General features: G+C 44.1%; 1 protein-coding gene across 1 annotated transcript in view; it reads right to left on the reverse strand.

Moving 5' to 3' along the window:
* Window positions 1–5,223: 5,223 nt before the first annotated feature.
* The window catches only part of mettl2a (methyltransferase 2A, methylcytidine), a 46,151-nt gene continuing 28,172 nt past the window's right edge, over window positions 5,224–23,202 (reverse strand). Inside the window, exons 6-9 of the mRNA XM_068013164.1 lie at window positions 22,550–22,689; window positions 16,643–16,749; window positions 8,895–8,960; window positions 5,224–7,747 (exon numbers count right to left, since the gene is read on the reverse strand). Of these exons, the coding sequence (XP_067869265.1) occupies window positions 7,596–7,747; window positions 8,895–8,960; window positions 16,643–16,749; window positions 22,550–22,689 (465 nt within the window). The 3' untranslated portion in view covers window positions 5,224–7,595. The remainder of the gene's footprint in view (window positions 7,748–8,894; window positions 8,961–16,642; window positions 16,750–22,549; window positions 22,690–23,202) is intronic.

Here is a 23,202-nt window from a genome sequence, read left to right on the forward strand (position 1 = left end):
CCTCTCTTAGGCAACTGTCTGATATTAAGCTATTCTGTTTGCAACCTTGGTGTCACATTTGACCCTGAGATGAGCTTCTGGCCTCATATTTGTGCTATCACTTAGACTACCTATTTCCACCTCCATACCATCGCCCGACTTCGCCCCTGTCTCAGCTCATCTGATGTTGAAACCATCATTAATGCTGAAACCATCATTAGTGCCTTTGTTACCTCTAGACTTGACTATTCCAACACACTCTTGGCTGGTCTCCCACATTCTACTCTCCATAAACTTGAGGTCATCCAAAACTCTGCTTCCCATGTCTTAACTCGCACCAAGTCCCGTTCCCCTTCACCCCTGTGTTTGCTGATCTACACAGGCTCCCAGTTAAGCAATGCCTTGATTTTAAAATTCTCGTGCTTATTTTTAAATCCCTCCATGGATTTTCCCCTCGCCATCTCTGTAATCTCCTCCAGTCCCATAACCCTTCAACATATCTGCGCTCCTCTAATTCTGCCTCATGTTCATCCCTGATTTTAATTGCTCCATCACTGGTGGCTATGCCTTCAGTTGCCTAGGCCCCTCCCTCCACCTCTCTGCCACTCTTTCCTCCTTTAAAACACTCCTTAAAACCTAACTCTTTGACTAAGCTTTTGGTCATCTGGCATAATATCTTCTTTTGTGGCTCGGTGTCATACTTCGTATTTCATGCTCCTGTAAAGTGCCTTGGGTCATTTCTTATGTTAAAGGCACTATATAAATATAAGTTGTTATTAAATTTGCACAGAACGATGGTTAATTACACTCGAGTACTCTGTACAGTTCTAGCCTTCACATTATAAAAAAGTATATAGAAGCTCTGGAGAAGTTGCAAAAAAGATTTAATGGAATTATTCCAGAACTGAGAGCCACTACCTATTATTATTATTATTGGCTATCCCTCACAGGCAAGAATGATTGTCTTCCATGAGTCTGAAGATGGCAGATGAGGCCAATTCGGGATCTACAGACTTTATGGCACGTAAGACATTTGTTATCACAATGGGATGTCTGGTCGGGTCATGACTTGGTCTTTTCGCCGCTCTCGCTTTTCCTCTTCATTTTGTCGTTGTTGGGTCTCGAAATGCTGGGATCCTTCCCACAGACTCTGCTTCCATCTGGTTCAGTTCCAGGGCGATGGTCTCCCAGGAGTTGATGTCAATGTTGCATTTCTTCATGTTGGCTTTCAGCACATCATTGAAGCGTTTCTTCTGTCCTCCTCTGGCACTTCTGCCCTGCCTGAGCTGGGAGAAGACGACCTGCTTTGGGAGCCTGGTATCTGACATCCGAACGATATAACCAATCCAACGAAGGTGATGGTGGTTCATCATAGCCTCGATACCTGTGATAGCTGCTTGTGAGAGGACACAGATGTTGGTGTGCTTGTCCTCCCACTTGACATGTAGGATCTTCTGCAGGCAGTGCTGATGAAATGACTCTAGTACTTCAAGGTGCCTGCTGTACGTTGTCCATGTTTCAGCCCCATACTGCAAGGTAGGGATCACTACCGCATGATCGACCATGAGCTTGGTTTCAGCTTTGATGTCGTGATCTTCAAACACTCGCTTCCTCAGATGGCCAAAGGCTGCACCAGCAGATTTCAGGCAATGCTGGATTTCTTCGTCAATGGCAGCTTTCTGTGAAAGATAACCTCCAAGAGACTGGAAGTGTTCTACATTTTCCAGGCATTCATCATGAATCCGAATCAATGGAGCTGGGGCGTGTGCATTTGGAGCTTGCTGATGGAGGACTTTGGTCTTCTGCTTGTTTAGTGCTAGTCTCATCTTCTCATATGCCTCAGTAAATACGTCAATGATTCTCTGAAGATCCGTTTCTGACACACCACTTACTGCAGTGTCATCAGCATATTGGACCTCAATGACCGCAGTCAGGGTGGTCTTAGCTTTTGATTAGAGTTGCCGGAGATTAAATTGTTTACCATCCATTCGATAAATAAGCTGCACTCCAGCAGGGAGCTCATCTCTAGTCAGATGGAGCATGGCTGCTAGGAAGATCGAAAAGAGAGTTGGGGCAGTGACACAACCTTGTTTAACTCCTGTCTTAACCTCAAAGGGGTCTGCAATGGATCCATTGCTAAGGATCACCGCTCGCATATCATGACGAAGCCGGCGAAGGATGGTGATGAATTTTGGAGGACATTATTACTTCAACAGAATCTTCCAGAGTGCATGATGTACAGAGTCGATGGCCTTTGTCAAGTCAAAAAATGCTATGTAGAGGGGTTGATGTTCGCGACATTTTTCTTGTAATTGGCGAGCTGTGAAAATCATGTCAGTAGTGCCTCTTGATAACCTAAACCCACATTGAGATTCGGGGAGTAGCTCTTCAGCAAGTGCAATGAGTCGGTTCAGAAGGGTTCTTGTAATGATCTTTCCTGTAAATGGAGAGCAGGGAGATGCCTCTGTAATTTCCACATTTGGATTTGTCTGCTTTCTTGACAATTGTCACAATCATAGCATTCCTGAGATCATTCAGGACTTCCTCTTCATTCCAGATCTGTAGGATGTGGGCATGGAGCTGTAATGCTAGTTCCTCTCCTCCCTGCTTAAAGATTTCAGGTAGAAAAAAAACTACCTACAATGGAAGATTGACAAGAGAAGACTCAGGGGTGACCTGATAGTGGTCTTTAAGATTATGAAAGAGTTTGAGACCAGAACTATGGACCATAAAGATAAGATAATCAGTAATAAATTCAATAGGGCATTCAGGAAAAGTTTCTTTACCCAAAGAGTGGTTAGAATGTGGAACTTCCTACCACAGGGCACGGTTGAGGCGACTAGCATAGATGCATTTAAGGGAAGCTGGACAAGCACATGGGGGAGAAAGGAGTAGGATATGTTGATGAGGTTAGATCAGGAGAGTGGGAGGCTCATATGAAGCATAAACACTGACATGGATTGGACTGGGCCGAAAAGCCTGTTTCTGTGCCATAAAGATTATGTAATACTTTGGAACTATTAGTCCCCATTGCTGGTATAATTCCAAGGAATGTTCATAGTCCTCTTACCATCCTTCCTCGAATGAGATGCCCAGACTTCCAACTGGGGCCCAACCAATCCCTTGTACAAAACTCATCACTGCCTGTGAATGCAGTCAGGTCATCAGTAAACAATTACAACTGGCCCTTGTTTTCTTTTAAACTGAGTCTCCCTGTAAAAGGAAGAAAATGCCAGAGATCAAGTTGGTAACTGAAAAATGAATGTTCAAACCTTTTTTTCTGAAAGTGATTCAAGAGCTGAAGGCAATGTTTGCTCAGGACGGAACGGTGCCTTGCCCTCATGATATAACTGGAATGTTTGCCTCTTAGTGTGATGGTCGGTCTTACAGATATATAATCGAGTCTTGGGTCGGCAGTCGGGAAGCTTGTGCTGTCTCTGCCAGCTTGCTCCTGTAATTGAAACTCCTCAACAATGGTAAACAGATGCATTCCACAGGTGTTGAAAATTATTTCACCAACAATAAAAGCTTAAAGAATCAAAGAGTCTCAGCAGGAATAATATAATCCACTCCAGAACCAAGGTTGTCAGATGTGGCTCAGTTGGTAGCATTCTCAGCTGAGTCAAAAGATTGTGGGTTGAAGCCCTACTCCAGAGCCTTACACAAAATCTAGGCCGGCACTTCTATGCTGTACTCAATGAATGCTGCAGTCAGTAGTAGCATCTATTGGATGAAATGTTAAACCGAGGCCCCACCAACCCTCTGAGGTAGATGTAAATGATTCCATGGAACTATTTGAAAAAGAGCAGGCGAGTTGTCCCAGCATTTTAACAATTGTTATCCGTCAACCGACAAAAAATTATGTGGTCATTATCACATTGCTGTTTTTGGGACCTTACTGTGCACAGATTGGCTGCTGTGTTTCCTACATTACAGCAGTAACAACACTTCAAAAGTACTTCATTCAGATTTATTGAGTTCAAGCTCATGACAGAAAAGTGAGATTTGAACTGGGTTGCTAGTCTGGTAACATAGCCACTAGGTAACACAACAGTCAAGTTCAACACCAGCCAGAACAAGCAGTCCACTTGCTGGGTGTCTGTCCACTACTCGTGCACTGTGCCTGCAGTACACATGATCTACATGATGAGCTGGAGCAACCCACCAACTTATATCAACAGCACCTCCAAGCCTGGCAACGTCTACCAGCAAGAAGTGTAAAAGCAGCAAGACTGTATGAAAACCATCGCCTACAAGTTCCCTTCAAAGTTAGGCACCATCCTGACTTGGACACATATCTCTTTATTGTCAATGAGTCAGAAACCTGTAATTCTGTACTTAATGCCATTGTAGGAGCACTGTCAGCAAAAGGACTAAATGGTTCAAGACACCCTATCAACACCATCTCTGTGCAATTAAGGAGGGGTTATAAACAAAACTGCTCCTACACTTCAACAAATTAAAAATCATCCATAAAGTTCCCCTACAAAATGCCTATTGCTGCTTCGAATTGCCTCTTGAATAATTTCAGTGTTTGCTTCCACTACACAATCTGGGAGTCCATATCAAGTGTCAATTACTCTGTGTGAAGAAAAATTTCCTAACATCAATTCTAAATTTATCTTTTACTAGTTTAAGCCTGTGACTCCATGTCCTACACAGGATTTAGTTTTGCGATTACCTTTCTCGTTCCGTTAATTAGTTTACAAACGTTTGTAAGATCACCTCTTTTCTCAAATCTTCTCCAATAACTTAAACCTTCACCTGTAAGGTTCAGCCTCATGGCTCTTTTCAGCATGCAAATCTTTCTCAGCGATCAGAATCAGTCACAGTGCTCAAAGCGCAGTTTGACCATTGCTCTGCAGTTTGATCACAAATTCCTAACTCGTATTCTACTGTTTTGGCTGTCACCCTACGTTCACTGACTTGGTTGATTACTACTTTGATTGATTGGGTATGATGTGTGCCAAGATTTGCATCTTTCACTTTCACCGCTCCTCTTCATGGGACTACTTTGAAGAGTAGAGGAGTTCTCCCCAGTATCCTGGACAATATTTATCCCTCAACCAACACCTAAAGTGGTTCAAGAAGGTTCCATCACCTTCTCAACAGGGATAGGTAATAAATGCTGGCCATGCCAGTGACGCCTACATCCTGAGAATGAATATTAAAAAACTGTACTGTTACTGTCTATATATTGAATCTAAAAGATTCCATGGAACTACTTGAAAAACAGCAGGCGAGTTCTCCCAGCATTTTAATCATTGTTATCTGTCAACCAACAAAAATTTATGTGGTCATTATCACATTGCTGTTTTTGGGACCTTACTGTGCACAGATTGGCTGCTGTGTTTCTTACATTACAGCAGTAACAACACTTCAAAAGTACTTCATTCAGATTTATTGAGTTCAAGCTCATGACAGCAAGGTGAGATTTGAACTGGGTTGCTAGTCTGGTAACATAGCCACTAGGTAACACAACAACAGTCAAGCTCAACACCAGCCAGAACAAGCAGTCCACTTGCTGGGTGGATATCCGTTGTTGTTGAGATGGTGGAGGACCTTCTTCTTGAAGCACTGCAGCCTGTGTTGTGAAGGTACTCTCAATGCTATTAGATAGAAAGAAACTGTGGAGAGTTCCAGTGCATCGTGCAGTTGGTACACACTTCAGCCATGGTGAACCGGTGGTGCAGGGACTGGATGTTCAAGCCAGTGGATAGGTGCCGATCAAGTGGACCGCTTTATCCTGGATAATTTTGTTGGAGATGCGCCCATTCGGCAAGTGGAAAGTATTCCATCACACTCCTGTCTTGAGCATTGTAGGGTGTGGAGAGCTTTAGGAGTCAGGAGGTGAGCCACTTGCCACAGAACACCCAGCCTCTGATCTACTCTGGTAGCCACGGCATTTATTTGGCTAGTTCAACTGGGCATCTGGTCAACAGTGACCCCAGGATGTTGATGGGGGAATTAATTCGGTGATGGCAATGTCATCAAGGGGGCATTTACATATAATGTATACACAGTAACAGTCATAAAACATGCACACAAAAACACACAGTGTCACAGAACAGCAGGGATGCACACACACCCAAATATGAAAACTCGCTCAAATCAGTGGATATCAACTTAGAAGGAAAAATAGAATTTACTAAATATACAGTAGCAACTATAACACCACTACTAAAAACACAGTTAAAACCAATATTTGAATTAGTTCTCATAGCCATTGGTAGTATGTATCAATCAGCATGAATAGCTTGATGTGCTTTGTTAGAATACAATAACATATACAGACGCAGAAATGGGAGACAGTTGGGTTACTTGCATAACAACATCATTGAGACACTCTCTTGGCACGCAGTCAACCCTGGTGTGGACAAATGCTCACAGATTGTGGGCATTGTGTGGTGTCCTTTCCCAATAAGAATTAACTCTGCCTCCAACCACCCCCCCACCCACCCCAAACCCCTGCAGTTTGAGGCATCTTTTGTAGAGAGTGAAACTTCTTATTTTAAGATGCTTTTGCTGCTACCGCAAGTGGTGAACAATTGATCTGGCCCCAGGCCTTCCCTGAAATTGAAGTGGGAGAATCACTTGATGCCCCCCCTCAGCCTTGTTGCTGAGATGGGGTTCTCCGTTGGGAGCAGTCAGTCTAAATCCCTTTGATAGCAAGCAGAAAAATCATATTGTGAATATCTTCCTGTAACGTTGAGACCATCATAGTTTAACAACCAGACTTTACACCAACACAAAGGGGTGAATGAGGAAAGGAAAGCAAACCAGTTGGGCAGAGAATGTTTCCTTACAGTAATTGACTAGCACATCCTTGAGTACAGAAGACTGTGGAATGATCTGATCAAAGTATCAGAAATATTAAAAGGATCTGATAGGGTAGATATGGAGAAACTGTTTCTTCAGGGGAGGCGAAATCAAGAACAAGTGGGCATAATCTTAAAATTGGAGCTAAGCCATATCGGAACGAAACTAGGAAGCACTTTTTCCATACAAAGGGTAGCAGAAATCTGGAAAGCCCTCTCCACAAAAGGTTGCGGATGCTGGGACAATTGGAGCTTTCAAGACTGAGACTGATTGACTTTTGTTAGCTAATGGTATCAAGGGATATATGCAAAGGTGAGTAAATGGAGTTCAGGTACCGATCAGCCATGATGTGACTGAATGGAGAATAAGGCTTGAAGGGCTGAATGACCCACTCATACATCCACGTAACAAGAGATAGCAGAAGTGTTGAAGAATGGAAGAAAATGGTGTGAACAGCAAGTTGAGGTGATTGACAGGAAAGCTGGAGGGAATGGAGAGTCAGTTTTGTACAGTCTAGAGAAATGTTCAACAGATTAACACATTGACCAGTGATTTCACCTCCAAGAATAAACAATAAGTATGAATATGGTGACTGTAACCCACAGACTGCTGTATATAAACAGACAGAAGTTAATGTGCAGTGATACTGAACTTTATAATGGTTATGATTATGGGGCAGGAGGGTTTACGTCAATTCAGCAGGGCTAACCAAAGTGACGACATATTGTTGAGACCCTGATTCAGTTCCGTGAATTCAATGCCATTCAAAGGCGACTGATCCATAGGGTTAGGAATCTTCATTTTCCTTTCTGGAGGGGTTTGCGATACTTGCACTGGATCCAGACCCGATACATGGTCAGCTGCTTCCCACGGTTAACCTGCAGACGTCGATCAACTAGGTTCTGGACTTTCTCCAAGCTGGCAGATGTGAACAGCTCGTCCAGTTCACCTGGAGGGAGGAGACAGTGGTACAGGTTAAGTGAGTTTAGGCCTTGTGAGCGCTGTAATGTTCGAATCGAATAGCAGTCACTAACCCACTCCTAGTAATTTTATAAATGGTATTTTAGAAGTTTATAATAGAAGAGGAGGTTATTCAGATCAGTGTGTGTGTGCTAGAATATCCAAAACTAATCCCACTGGTGTGCTCTCTCCCTGCAGATTGTACCTAAATATTTATCTATTTTGCCCTTTAAAGATGCAACGGTCTGTGCCTCAACCACTCCCTATGGAAAACATGCCCACTACTAAAAGAAATTTGCCTAATCTCTCTCCTCACTCTCCTAACGGCAATTTTAAATTAATGACTCTTGGTCACTGACTCCCCGACCAGTCGAAATAGTCTCTCCCTATTCACCTTCATAAAGCCCTTCATTAGTTTAAAAATCTCCAATAAATCTCTTCTTGGCTGGGAGTAGTAACTTTAAAAGAAAGAAAATTGGATTTATATTCCACCTTTCATGAACACAGGGTGCCCCAAAGCGTTCCACAGCCAATGAAGTACTTTTTGAAATAGAGTCACTATTGTAATGTAGGGAAATGAGGCAGCCAATTTGGACACAGCAAAGTCACAGAGATAAATGAGCAAATAGTCGATTTTAGTGACATTGGTTGAGAGATAAAAATTGGCCAGGACATCAGAGCATTTTTAACAGTGCCACGGGACCTTTTACATCCACCTAGGAGGGCAGATGGGGACTCAGCTTAATGTCCCATCTGAAAGAGGCCTTTTCGACAATGCAGCACTCCCTCAATAGTACATTGAAGTGTCAGTCGAGATTATGCGCACAAGTCTCTAGAGTGGAGCTTGAATTCATGACGTTTTGACTTAGAGGCTGAAGCGTAACAATATATCTATCATGGCTGTGTTAAATCAAGAGGGTAACTGCTTGGAGTACACATTCTAGAGTGACAGCAATGACAATATTAGGAAGAGATCAGGTCAATAAAACAGGATCTTAATACAAATTAAAAAAGTAGGCACTTTGCAATAGGAACAGTGGATCAAATCACTGCCGATTTTTATGCAGCAGTTCCCCTAAACTCCCCCATTCTTTAAAAAAAAGCTAGAGATTAAACTGCAAACACTGCACGAGTACCTGGTGTGAAGAAATAAACTCTAGTTCCATCTCCTCGAACGTAGAAATTTTCAGATAGACAGCGACCTACAATCAGGAATGGAAGTGGCATTTGGAGAGAGAATACAGGGGTTTAAAATGCTTAGCTGATTTAATTTTAAATGAACTGCAGCATTTCAACTTGCAGCTACTGAAAACACTCATCAATCGGATTCACTCATTATGATTATGGGAACAGTTTAAGCAGTGAAGGAAACTTCAGCAGAAAACAGACAGGACACTGAATGGAATCCAAAGCACTGCTGCCCATGTTGTTGTTTTTGTGGCAGTCTGGGTACAGGGTCTCACTGGAAGTAGGAAACTCTGCCAATTTTGTAACACAGTGCCAGCATGAAGCATTTCTGAATAAGGTGCAGCACAGCCAGCTATAGAGCACATTAACGCTGCTCAAGCAACATGCCTGATCCAACCTCAAAACAACTTCACTACACACATGTGGTATTGTTGCATGCTGTGGCCTCTGTCAGTGAGATTGCTAGCTCGTGGGCAGTGGGCTCTGTCCCACTAGGGACTAGATTTAGATGCATTGCAGACAGGACCCATATAGCCAGTAGACAGACATTTGCAGGCTTCAGAGTTGAAAGGGTAGTATCTAACTCCCTCTGTACGCAGTTCCGACAAATTTTGAACCAGGTTTCTAGGATTTTTCATTAAATGCTCATTAAGAAAACCCCGCCTCCTTTATAAATTCCATGTGAAGGCTTCAAACACTGTAGTGATCTATCTCAGAAACAACATGTATTCAATTTGAATGGATACAGTGACTACTTCAGTCTGAATCATCAGTCAGGAAAACTCAACATTTGTCCAGCAGCAAAATGCACCATTTCTGCATCACAGCAAATAACTCTGAAGTGGGCTGGGAAGAGTGGTATGTGTCTTATGGAGTCTGTTACTGCAGGTCATTGACCTTTCACTAAACCATGCAATAAATAGAATGTTTACTATATCAATTCTCAACACCCAGTGACCTGACCGATTCGCTGTTTGACATTTTATTTGTCACAGCACCAACTTCCATATTACTGTGTGAACAGTCTACTCATTGAAGTGAGCAGGGCATCAGTGGTAGGCAGGAAAATGGGATTTTTTTTTCCACTGTATTAAGCACTGTCCGGGTATTACAAAGCTTACATGCAACACTGAGATCCCAGTATGTGTCCTCCTTGACCACAAACTTACACCACTTCCACTCTCCCACAATACTTCTCCATACTGATGAATTCAGCTGGTCTGATGAAACAGTGGGTAATTTTATTTATTTATTGTTTTTTTTTCGAGATACAGCACTGAAACAGGCCCTTCGGCCCACCGAGTCTGTGCCAACCAACAACCACCCATTTATACTAACCCTACAGTAATCCCATATTCCCTACCACCTACCTACACGAGGGGCAATTTACAAAAGCCAACTTACCTATCACCTGCAAGTCTTTGGCTGTGGGAGGAAACCGGAGCACCCGGCGAAAGCCCACACGGTCACAGGGAGAACTTGCAAACTCCACACAGGCAATACCCAGAACTGAACCCGGGTCCCTGGAGCTGTGAGGCTGCGGTGCTAACCACTGCGCCACCCTAATATAGCCAGTAGACAGACAATTTTGCCCTATTAATTCATTGCTGCTCAGAAGTGGAGAATGGAAGATTTTGAAATGACTACTTCCACTGGCAGCTACTTTGTACAAACAACTTGCATATGAATAGCATCTTTAACATAGTAAAACAGCACAAGGATCTTCACAGGAACGTAACTACACAGAAAAATTAACAGAGTATTTATGGCACAGAAGGAGGTCTTTCTGACCATCATGCCTGTGCCACTTGAAAATGAGCTACCCAGCCTAATCCCACTTTTCAGCTCTTGGTCCGTAAGCTTGTATGTTACGGCACTTCAAGTGCACGTCCAAGTACTTTTTAAATGCGAGTAGGATTTCTGCTACTACCATCCTGTCAGGCAGCGAGTTCCAGACCCCCACCACCGTCTGAGTGAACACTTTTCTCAACTCCCCTCCAATCCTTCTACCAATTATTTTACAATCTATGCCCCAAGATATTGACCTCTCTGCTAACAGAAATAGGTCCTTCCTATCCACTCTATCTAGGCCCCTCAATTTTATCCACCTCAATTAAATCTCCCCATAACTCCTCTGTTCCAAAAACAACCCCAGCCTATGCAATCTTTCCTTAGAGCAAAAGTTCTCTATTCCTAGCAACATCCTCGTAAATCTCCACTGTCCCTCTCTAGTGTGATCACGTTCTTCCTGTAATGCAGTGACCAGAACTGTGCACAGTCCTGTAGCAGTGGTCTAACTAATGTTTCATATAGTTCTAGGATAACCTCCCTGTTCTTATAATCTATGCCTTGGCTAATAACGGAAAGTATACTGGATGCCTTCTCAATCACATTTACTTGTCCTGCTACCTTCAAGGATCTGTATCCAGGGTCCCTCTGTTCTTCTACACTTGTCAGTATCCTACCATTTATTGTGCATTCCCTTGCCTTGTTTGCCCATCCCAAATGCATTACATCACACTTCTCCGAATTGAATCACAGAATGGTTACAGCACTGAAGGAGGCCATTCGGCTCATCATGTTCGCACCAGCTCTCTAGATGAGCAACTCACCTAGTCCCACGCCCCCACCTTTTCCCTGTAGCCCTGAAATTTTTTTTACTTCAGATAATAATCCAATTCTCTTTTGAAAGCCACAATTGAATCTGCCTCCACCACACTCTCAGGCAGAGCATTCCAGATACTAATCGTGCGCTGCATAAAGAAGCCTTTCCTCATGTCGCCATTGCTTCTTTTGCCAATCACCTTAAATCGGTGTTCTCTGGTTCTCCACCCTTCTGCCAATGGGAACAGTTTCTCCCTATCTAGTCTGTTCAGAACCCTCATGATTCTGATCACCTTTATCAAATCTCTTCTTCATCTTCTCTTCTCCAAGGAGAACAGCCCGAGCTTTTCCAATCGATCAATGCAACTGAAATTACTCATCCCTGGAATCATTCTTGTGAATCTTTTCTGCACCCTTTCTTATGCCTTCACATCCTTCCTAAAGTGTTGGGCCCAGAACTGGACACAATACTCCAGTTAACCCGAACCAGGGTTTTGTACAGGTTCAGCTTAACTTCCTTGCTTTTGTACTCTATGCCCCTATTTATAAAGCCCAGGATCCTATATGCTTTATTAACTGCTTTCTTAACCTGCCCTGCCACCTTCAATGATTTGTGCACATATAAACCCAGGTCCCTCTGCTCTTGCACCAATATAGAATTGTATCCCTTATTCTTTATTGCTGCTCCTCGCTCTTCTTCTTCCTACCAAAATGAATCACGTCACACTTCTCTGCCACTTGTCCGCCCATTCCACCAGCCTGTCGAAGTCCTCTTGAAGTTTATCACTATCCTCCTCACAGTTCACAATACTTCCAAATTTTGTGTCATCTGCAAACTTTGAAATTGTGCCCTGTATACCTAAGTCTAGGTCAATCATAAAGATCAAGAAAAGCAGAGTCCTAACACTGACCCCTGGGGAATCCCACTGTGTATCTTCCTCCAGTCCGAAAAACAACCGTTCACAACAACTCCTGTTTCCTGTCACTCAGCCAATTTCGTATCCATGCTGCCACTGTCCCTTTTATCCCATGAGCTCTACTTTGCTAACAAACCTGTTATGGGGCACTGATCAAATGCCTTTTGGAAGTCCGTGTAGACCCCATCAACTGCATGAGCCTCATTAAACAAAATCTGCACCGACTTTCCTTAATTAATCCACATTTGTCCAAGTAACTGTTAATTTTGTCCTGGATTATTGTTTCTGAAAGCTTTCCCACCACCGAGGTTGCACTGACTGGCCTGTAGTTGCTCGGTTTATCCTTACACCCTTTTTTGAACAAAGGTGTAAGATTTGCAATTCTCCAGTCTTCTGGCACCACCCCTGTATCTAAAGAGGATTGAAAGATTATAGCCGGTGCTTCCATCATTTTCACACTACTTCCTGCAGTGTCCTTGGATGCGTCTCATCCAGCACTGGTGACTTATCAACTTAAGCACAGCCAGCCTATCCAATAACTACTTTTTATCAATATTTAGCCCATCCAGTGTCTCAACTACCTCTTCTCTATCAACGACTTGGGCCACATTTTCTTCCTAGCTAAAGACAGATGCAAAGTATTCATTTAGTACTTCAGCCATGACCCGGCTCCATGCGTAAATCTCCCTTTTTGGTCCCTAATCGTCCCCACTCCTCTTTTACCACCCTTTGATTATTTATTTGCTTATAGAAAACGTTTGGATTCGCATTTATGTTAGCTGCCAGTCTCTTCTCAGACTCTCTCTTTGCTTCTCATTTCTGTTTTCACTTCCCCTCTGAACTTTCTATATTCAGCCTGGTTCTCAATTGTATTATCCATCTGACATCTGTCATACGCACCCTTTTCCTGTTTTATCTTACTCTCTATCACAGCTGTCATCCTGGGAGCTCTGGATTTGTTTGTCCTACCTTTCCTGTTCGTGGGAATGTACCTCGACTATTCCTAAACTATCTCCTCTTTGAAGGCAGCCCATTGTTCCATCACAGTTTTGCCAGCCAATCTTTGATTCCGATTTACCTGGGCCAGACCTGTTCTCACCCCATTCAAGTTGGCCCTCCCCAATTAATTATTTTTACTCTGGATTTCTCCTCGTCTTCTTCCATAGCTACCCTAAACCTTACGATACTATGATCGCTGTTCGCTAAATGTTCCCCTAATAACACTTGATTCACCTTATTCCCCAGAACCAGATCCAGCAGTGTCTCCTTCCTCACTGGGCCAGAAACATACTGACGTTGAAAATTCTCGTGAACACTTCATAAACTTTTCCCCTTCTCTGCCCATTACTATCCAGTCTATATTAGGATAATTAAAGTCCCCCATTATAACTACTCTGTAGTTCTTGCACCTCTCTATAATTTCCTTGCAAATTTGTTCCACTATGTCTTTCCCACAAGACGATGGCCTATAGAACACACCCAATAGTTTAATGGTACCTCTATTGTTTCTTAGCTCTATCTAAATAGATTCTGTCCGTGACCCCTCTAGGACAGCCCCTCTCTCCAGCACTGTAATGCTCTCCTTAATCAGTACTGCTACCTCACCTCCTTTCTTTCCTTCCCTATCTTTCGTGAACACATTGTACCCTGGAATATTTACCCAGTCCTGCCCTTTTTTGAGCTAGGTCTCCAATGCCGTCACAACATCATATTCCCATGTGGCTCTCTGTGCCTGCAGCTCACCAACCTTATTTACCACACTCTACGCATTCACATAGATGCACAGAAAACTTAATTTGGATCTTATTTCATTCCCACTTATTCTGACCCCAACTAATACCTTAACCATTTCTGCCCACCTGACCAGTCCATTGATACCTTCCCACAGTCTATAACTTTCTTTCTCACTATCATGACCAATTTTTCTATCTTCAAACTCCTTTATCATGCTCCCCACATGCAAGTCTAAGTCACTGATATACACCCGAAAAGCCAGGGACCTAGTACTGAGCCCTGCGGAACCCCACTGGAAACAGCCTACCAGTCACAAAAATACTCATCAACTAGGATCCCATCTTACTTTTCTGACCAGTCTGCCATCTGGGACCTTATCAAAAACCTTGCTAAAATCCAAGTAGACTATTTCAAATGTGCTACCCTCATCGACCCTCCTGGTTACCTCCTCAAAAAATTCAATCAAGTTGGTCAGCACGACCTTTCCTGAACAAATCCATGCTGACTGCCCTTGATTAATCTATGCCTCAGACTTTTTTCCACCACCAAAGTTAGGCAGACTGGCTTGTAATTGCTTGGTTCAGCCCCTCCAGCCTTCTCAAATAATGGTACAATATTAATAGTTCTCCAACACTGCGCCTGCAGCCACAGCATCAAGCAAAATAAGGAGAGATTAGGAATGGTGATCAAACACTTCGTCAATGAAGTGGGTTTGAAAGGAGGGAGAAGAGGAGCAGAGTTAGAGGAGTGCAGAGTCACCAATTCAAATACCATGGCCTGTCGGAGAACTTATTTTCCTTCCAAGACAAAACACAGTCAGCACACATGGTACATATATCCTACTGTAGAACCAGTGTCCATCAGTTGGCACAGGCCCAGAAACAGGTGCTAGTCCCTAACCCTGTCAATTCTTTTATTTTTGATAACATATCTTCAGGTTAACTAGTTTCCTTTTCAGTTTCTGAATATTATATGGTTTTTCCTGGATTATTTTAGCAGTGCTCTCAAGCTGCCACACTGAAAATAATCTTGTTTTAATTTGGCTTTGTCACAGTGACTAATGTTGAGATGTCAAGTTATGTAAAATCTGTGTTTTCAATGAAAACGGAGTCAGGTTTTTATTTGTTCTCTCTCCCCCGAAGGCATGGGCTCATTCGGGCTACAATTCCAACAGGTCCCTCACTCAGCACAGACCAAACTTGAGATTTGTAGTCTGTATAGCTCTGTGCCACACTAAGCGGTGCTGTTACCCAGCAGGCCATCAGGGGAGTTTGACATCAAAGCTTTAACTCATTACATTTAAGAGAAGAAACATATCCTGATTATAAAGGGGCGGCACAGTGGCGCAGTGGTTAGCACTGCAGCCTCACAGCTCCAGGGACCCGGGTTCGATTCTGGGTACTGCCTGTGTGGAGTTTGCAAGTTCTCCCTGTGTCTGCGTGGGTTTTCTCCGGGTGCTCCGGTTTCCTCCCACAAGCCAAAAGACTTGCAGGTTGATAGGTAAATTGGCCATTATAAATTGTCACTAGTATAGGTAGGTGGTAGGGAAATATAGGGACAGGTGGGGATGTTTGGTAGGAATATGGGATTAGTGTAGGATTAGTATAAATGGGTGGTTGATGGTCGGCACAGACTCGGTGGGCCGAAGGGCCTGTTTCAGTGCTGTATCTCTAATCTAAAAATCTAATCTAAACAGCACTGAATCACCCATGGCATTGCTCATGCTGAGACAGAGGGAATGGTATAGCTGTCAGCCTGTGATTGGTCAAACAGGCGAAATAAGATTACAGAATACCTGTGGAGGAAGTAATAACAGGCCTCTCTTTAGAGGTTTCAGTGCCACCTCTGGAGTAAGTTAGAACAATAGAAGTTTGTTAGAGGTTGCAGTTTCTCTTTCGGAACAAGTTAAAAGTAACAGGCCTTTCTTTAGAGGCCATTCTGTGGAGTAAATAATAGGCGTGACCTGCTAATATTTTGGCATAGGGGAGTAATTTAACTTCTAACGATGAAGGCTACCCACTTTTAGTTTGTTCCTTGAGACACAGGTCCCACATTTCCACCACTGAGGAGGCAGCTGAGAGGCCTCTGTCGTGCCAATTTTGTCAAGTTGCTAGTAGTGATTCGACACTGACACATGGATCATCCATGTCCTATGTTTCCATCGCTAATGCAGAGACACTGTCATCTTGAATATAGAATCAAACAATGATCTTCTGAGTCCTTGCATTATGCACTGGTGCCACAAGATGCAGAGCCACAATTCCCCGATACATCACAAACTCTTGAGTTATTCCAACTGCTTGTGTCATTACAGTGCTTAAGTAATATGTGCAAAAATGATATGAATTTTGCAATGTTATAATTTCAGTAAAAGCCTAGGAGGCTTTAGCAGATTATACTCCAATATAAGTTAATGAAGGGGATCAGCTCAGAGCCCTTACCTTTTTTAAATCGAAGCTGTGCCATGTCGTAACGCCCATAGTCCCTGAAGAGAATCATCCCTCCTGGTTTCAGAAGTTGACTCAACCGCTTAATAACAGTCTGCATTCTGCAGAGAGAGGTGGAAAAAGAGAGGGAGGGATGAGGGTGGAGAGAGGGCACGGGAAAAAGAGAAAGGGAAAGACGGATTAACAGAAAGAAATAGCGAGGGGGAGAAAGAAAGACAAGTGAATAGGAGAAATAGTGTCAGATTTGAAACAGTTCAGTATTTGTCCAATACACCCTAAGTCAGCCTGTGATATGGTCCAAGACACCAGCACTATACACTGGACATTTTTTTTTATATGTTCATAGGATATAGGTGCTGTTGGCTCGGCCAGCATTTATTGCCCATTCCTAATTGCCTTTGAGAAGGTGGTGGTGAGCTGTCTTCTTGAACTGCTGCAGTCCCTGTGGTGTAGGTGCTCCCACACCGCTGTTAGAGTGTTCCAGGATAAAAGCAAAATATCGCAGATGCTGGAAAACTGAAATTAAAGCAAAGTGCTGGAAATACTCAGCAGGTCTGGCAGCATCTGTGGAGAGAGTAGAGTTAACGTTTCAGGTTTGTGACTTTTCATCAGAACCCTGAACTCCGATGAAAGATCACAGACCTAAAACATTAACTCTGCTTCTTGCTCCACAGATGCTACCTGACCTGTTGAGTATTTCCAGCACTTTGTTTTTATTTCAGATTTCCAGCATCTGCAGTATTTTGCTTTTATTTTAGTGTTCAATTCATTGCCACTTCTCTTCCAGAAAGCCTACCTTAAACAAGTTCTGCTCTTCTCTCCGATGAGATTTCCGTTTGTCTCTTTTACCTTGTTCACCTTCATTGCTTTCTATTTCTCTCCTGGTGTTTGATAAGGTGTCTACCAAAACTCATTTTCACAGCCAAATCTCCTCCCTCAGCGACTGTCTCCGACTCTGACTTACTCCACATGGATTCCAAGTGAAGTCCCATCCTTCATGTTTTGAATCCACCCAGGATCACAGGTATCTCCGAGAAATACAATGTTCCTCGGACTGCTGCTCTCACCACATCCTGAGAGTCATATTCAGTGCCATGCACTGCCATATGTTCACACTTGATCTCTCTCTCCAGAAGCACTGCCTCACCTTATCTCAAAGCTGTTTTACTCCGCAGTTTTATTTCATCCTTCGTCTTATCTGACGCATTAAAAAAGAGTTCCAGGATGTTGACCCAGCAAAACAGAAGGAATGACAATATATTTACAAGTCAGGATGGTGTACGAATTGGAGGGATAGCTTGCAAGTGGTGGTGTTCCCACGCGTCTGCTGCCTTGTTCTTCAAGGCAGTTGAGCTCACGGGTTTGGAAGTTGCTGTTGAAGGAGCCTTGGTGAGTTGCTGCAGTGCATCTTGTAGATGGTACACACTGCTGCCACGGTGCGCCAGTGGTGGAGGGTGTGAATGTTTAAGGTGGTTAATGGGGTGCTGATGAAGTTGGCTGCTTTGTCCTGGATGCTGTCAAACTTCTTGAATGTTGCTGGAGCTGCAGTAATCCAGGCAAGTGGAGCGTATTCCATCACACACCTGACCTGTGCCTTGTTGATGGCAGACAGGCTTTGGGGAGTCAAGAAGTGAGTTACTCGCCACAGAATTTCTAGCTTCTGACCTGTTTTTGCAGCCATAGTACTTATATGGCTGGTCCAGTTAAGTTTCTGGTCAATGGTGACTCCCAGGATGTTGATAATGGAGGATTCAGCGATGGTAATGCAGTTGGATGTCAAGGAGAGATGTTCAGATCTCTCTTGTTGGAGATGGTCTTTGCGAAAGTTACTTGCCACTTATCAGTCCAAGCCTGAATGTTGTCCAAGTCTTGTTGCATGCAGGAATGGACTGTCTCATTATCTGTAGAGATGTGAATCGAAATGAAGACTGTGCAATCATCAACAAACATCCCCACTTCTGACCTTATGATGGAAGGAAGGTTATTGATGAAGTAGCTGAAGATGGTTCGGCCTAGGACACTGGTCCAAAGAACTCCGACAGCAATACCCTGCGGATGAAATGATTGGCTTCCAACAACCACAACTATCTTCCTTTGTTCTAGGTATGACTCCAACCAGTGGACTGCTTTTCCCCTGATACCCATTGACTTCAATTTTGCTCGGGTTCATTGATGCCACGCTCGATCAAATGTTGCCTTGATGTCAAAGGAAGTCACTCACCTCACCTCGAAAATTCAGCTCTTTTGTCCATGTTCAAACCAAGGCTATAATGAGGTCTGGGGCCAAGTGATCTTCTGAGCCTGTTATTGATGAGTAAGTGCTGCTTGATAGCACTGTCGATGATACCTTCAATCACTTTGTTGATGATTGACGGTAGACTTTTTGTTATTCATTCATGGGATGTGGGCGTCGCTGGCCAGGCCAGCATTTACTGCCCATCCCTAATTGCCCTTGAGAAAGTGGTGGTGAGCTGCCTTCTTGAACCACTGCAGTACATGTGGGGTAGGTACACCGACAGTGCTGTTAGGAAGGGAGTTCCAGGATTTTGACCCAGCGACAGTGAAGGAACGGCGATATAGTTCCAAGTCAGGATGGTGTGTGACTTGGAGGGGAACTTGCAGGTGGTGGTGTTCCCATGCATTTGCTGCCCTTGTCCTTCTAGTTGGTAGATGTCGCAGCTTTGGAAGGTGCTATCTAAGGAACCTTGGTGCGTTGCTGCAGTGCATCTTGTAGATGGTACACACTGCTGCCACTGTGCATTAGTGGTGGAGGGAGTGAATGTTTGTAGATGGGGTGCCAATCAAGCGGACTGCTTTGTCCTGGATGGTGTCGAGCTTCTTGAGTGTTGTTGGAAGTGCACCCATCCAGGCAAGTGGACAGTATTCCATCACACTCCTGACTTGTGCCTTGTAGATGGTGGATAGGCTTTGGGGAGTCAGGAGATGAGTTACTCGCCGCAGGATTCCTAGCCTCTGACCTGCTCTTGTAGCCACGGTAATTATATGGCTACTCCAGTTCAGTTTCTGGTCAATGGTAGCCCCCAGGATGTTGGTTAGTGGGGGATGCAGCGATGGTAATGCCATTGAATGTCAAGGGGAGATGGTTAGATTCTCTCTTGTTGGAGATGGTCATTGCCTGGCACTTGTGTGGCGCGAATGTTACTTGCCACTTATCAGTCCAAGCCTGGATATTGTCCAAGTCTTGCTGCATTTCTACACGGACTGCTTCAGTATCTGAGGAGTCACAAATGGTGCTGAACATTGTGCAATCATCAGCGAACATCCCCACTTCTGACCTTATGATTGAAGGAAGGTCATTGATGAAGCAGCTGAAGATGTTTGGGCCTAGGACACTACCCTGAGGAACTCCTGCAGTGATGTCCTGGAGCTGAGATGATTGACCTCCAACAACCACAACCATCTTCCTTTGCGCTAGGTATGACTCCAGCCAGCGGAGGGTTTTCCCCCGATTCCCATTGACTCCAGTTTTGCTAGGGCTCCTTGATGCCATATTCGGTCAAATGCTGCCTTGATGTCAAGGGCAGTCACTCACCTCACCTCTTGAGTTCAGCTCTTTTGTCCATGTTTGAACCAAGGCTGTAATGAGGTCAGGAGCTGAGTGGCCCTGGCGGAACCCAAACTGAGCGTCACTGAGCAGGTTATTCCTAAGCAAGTGCCGCTTGATGACACTGTTGATCACACCTTCCATCACTTTACTGATGATTGAGAGTAGGCTGATGGGGCGGTATTTGGCCGGGTTGGACTTGTCCTGCTTTTTGTGTACAGGACATACCTGGGCAATTTTCCACATTGCAGGGTAGATGCCAGTGTTGTAGCTGTATTGGAACAGCTTGGCAAGTTATGGAGCACAGGTCTTCAGTACTATTCCGGAATATTGTCAGGGCCCATAGCCTTTGCAGTATCCAGTGCCTTCAGTCATTTTTTGATATCATGCGGAGTGAATCGAATTGGCTGAAGTCTGGCATCTGTGATGCTGGGAACTTCAGGAGGAGGCCGAGATGGATCACCAACCTGGCACTTCTGGTTGAAGATTGTTGCAAATGCTTCAGCTTTATCTTTCGCACTGATGTGCTGGGCTCCCCCATCATTGAGGATGGGGATATTTGTGGAGCCACCTCCTCCAGTTAGTTGTTTAATTGTCCACCACCATTCATGACTGGATGTGGCAGGACTGCAGAGCTTAGATCTGATCCGTTGGTTATGGGAGCGCTTAGCTCTATCTATCGCATGCTGCTTCCACAGTTTGGCACACAGATAGTCCTGGGTTGTAGCTTCACCAGGTTGACACCTCATTTTAAGGTATACCCGGTGCTGCTCCTGGCATGCCCTCCTGCGCTCTTCATTGAACCAGGGTTGGTCTCCTGGCTTGATGATAATGGTACAGTGGGGGATATGCCAGGCCATGAGGTTACAGATTGTGGCTGAGTACAATTCTGCTGCTGCTGATGGCCCCCAGCACCTCATGGATGCCCAGTTTTGAGCTCCTAAATCTGTTCTGATATTCTGAATGTATCTCATTTAGCACAGTGGTAGTGCCATGTAACATGATGGAGGGTGTCCTCAGTGTGAAGACGGGGCTTTGTCTCCTCAAGCACTGGACTGTACTGTGTTCACTCCTACCAATACTGCCATGGACAGATGCCCCACTGACAGGTAGATTGGGGAGGATGAGGTCAAGTTGGTTCTTCCCTCTGCCATTTGCCGCAGCCGCAGCGTAGCAGATATATCCTTCAGGACTCGGCCAGCTCGGTCATTCGTAGTGGTACTAAGCCACTTTTGGAAATGGACATTGAAGACCCCTACCCACAGTACATTCTGTGCCCTTGCTACCCTCTGTGCTTCTTCCAAGTGGTATTTAACATGGAGGAGAACTGATTTATTAGTTGAGGGAGGGCAGTAAGTGGCGATCAGTAGGTGGTTTTCTTGCCCAGGGATGGTGATGTTGAGGAGTCTGGGACATTGGCTGAATGGTATGATTCTGTGAGTATACACCAGTACTATACTAGTCCTTGGGATGTTATTGACAAGACCGTGTGGGGTCGACTGGGTTGGGTGTCCTTTTGTTGTGTCCAGTGTCTGAGATGATGCTGGTGTCCATCTGGTTTTATTCTTATTTGACTTTTTTGTAGAGGTTAGGTACAACTCAGTGCCTTGCTAGGCCAATTCAGAGGGCAGTCAAGAATCAACCACATTTTTTTGCTCTGCAGTCACACGTAGGCCATCCAGGTAAGGACAGCCAATTTCATTCCCTAAAGGACACTAATGAATCAGATGGATTTTTACACCAATCTGGTAGTTCGTGGTCACCATTACTGAGACTAGTTTTTTATTCCAGGCTATTCCAGGTTAAATGAATTTAAATTTGTCAGCTGCCGAGATCGGATTTGAACTCATGTCTCTGGATCATTAGTTCAGATGTCTGGATTACTAGTCCAGTAACCTAACCACTATGCTTCCATACTCACCAAGCACAATGTACATGGTCCAGTATCCCAGTACTATACACTAGAAATGGCCCGGGTCACCAGTCCTTTACAGGGCCCGGGTCACCAGTCCTTTACAGGGTCCGGGACACCAGTCCTTTACAGGGCCCGGGACACCAGTCCTTTACAGGGCCCGTGAAAACCAGTCCTTTACAGGGCCCGGGACACCAGTCCTTTACAGGGCCCGGGACACCAATAATATACACGTTCCAGGACACCAGTAATTTATATGGTCCAGGACACCAGTACTATACACTAGACATAGCCCTGGTCACCAGTACTATACAAGGTCCAAGACACAGTACTATACACTAGCAAGGTCCAGAACATGTGTCATATACAGTAGACATGGTTCAGGACACCAATACTATACATGGTCGAGGGCAGCTGTACTTACTTATCTGGATGTATCGCTGACAGTACAAATATGAGGATGATGATGTCTAGGCTTTCATCTGGCATTGGGTAAGTGGCACGTGTATCACACAGATCGTGGACAAAAGCGAGGCAGCGAGAACGGTCATAACCAGAGTTCAGCTAGAAACAGAAATACAGAGTTTTTACACGGCTGTAGTCTGCTGCAGGACACCAGAGCTCAAACCAATGTCTCAGTTACCAAACTGAGGTTTGTTAATAGACACATTAGAATGGAAGAGAAACATTGTCAAATAGACATGAAGATTTATTTGAGCAGAGGGTAAAACACTCGATTAATGATTAGGGTAGAGATCATTCTCCTATGTATCAGGGAGATGTATTATATAAACTACTATAGCACAGTGATATGAGACTGACACTTGGGTTCTTGTCATGTGCATGATTACATAATAGGGGTTGCTATCTCCACTGGCAGGAGGATCAGCTATCAGAGGACACAGATTTAAGATAATTGGCCAAAGAACTAGAAGGGAGATGAGGAGAAAACACTTTGCACAGCAAGTTATGATGATCTGAAATGCACTACCTGAAAGAGTGGTTGAAGATTCAATAGTCACTTATGAAAGGGAATTGGCCAAATACTTGAAAATGAAAGATTTGCAGGGCTGTGGG

This window comes from Heterodontus francisci, chromosome 33 (genome assembly GCF_036365525.1).
Source record: "Heterodontus francisci isolate sHetFra1 chromosome 33, sHetFra1.hap1, whole genome shotgun sequence".
Taxonomy (NCBI): Eukaryota; Metazoa; Chordata; class Chondrichthyes; order Heterodontiformes; family Heterodontidae; genus Heterodontus; species Heterodontus francisci.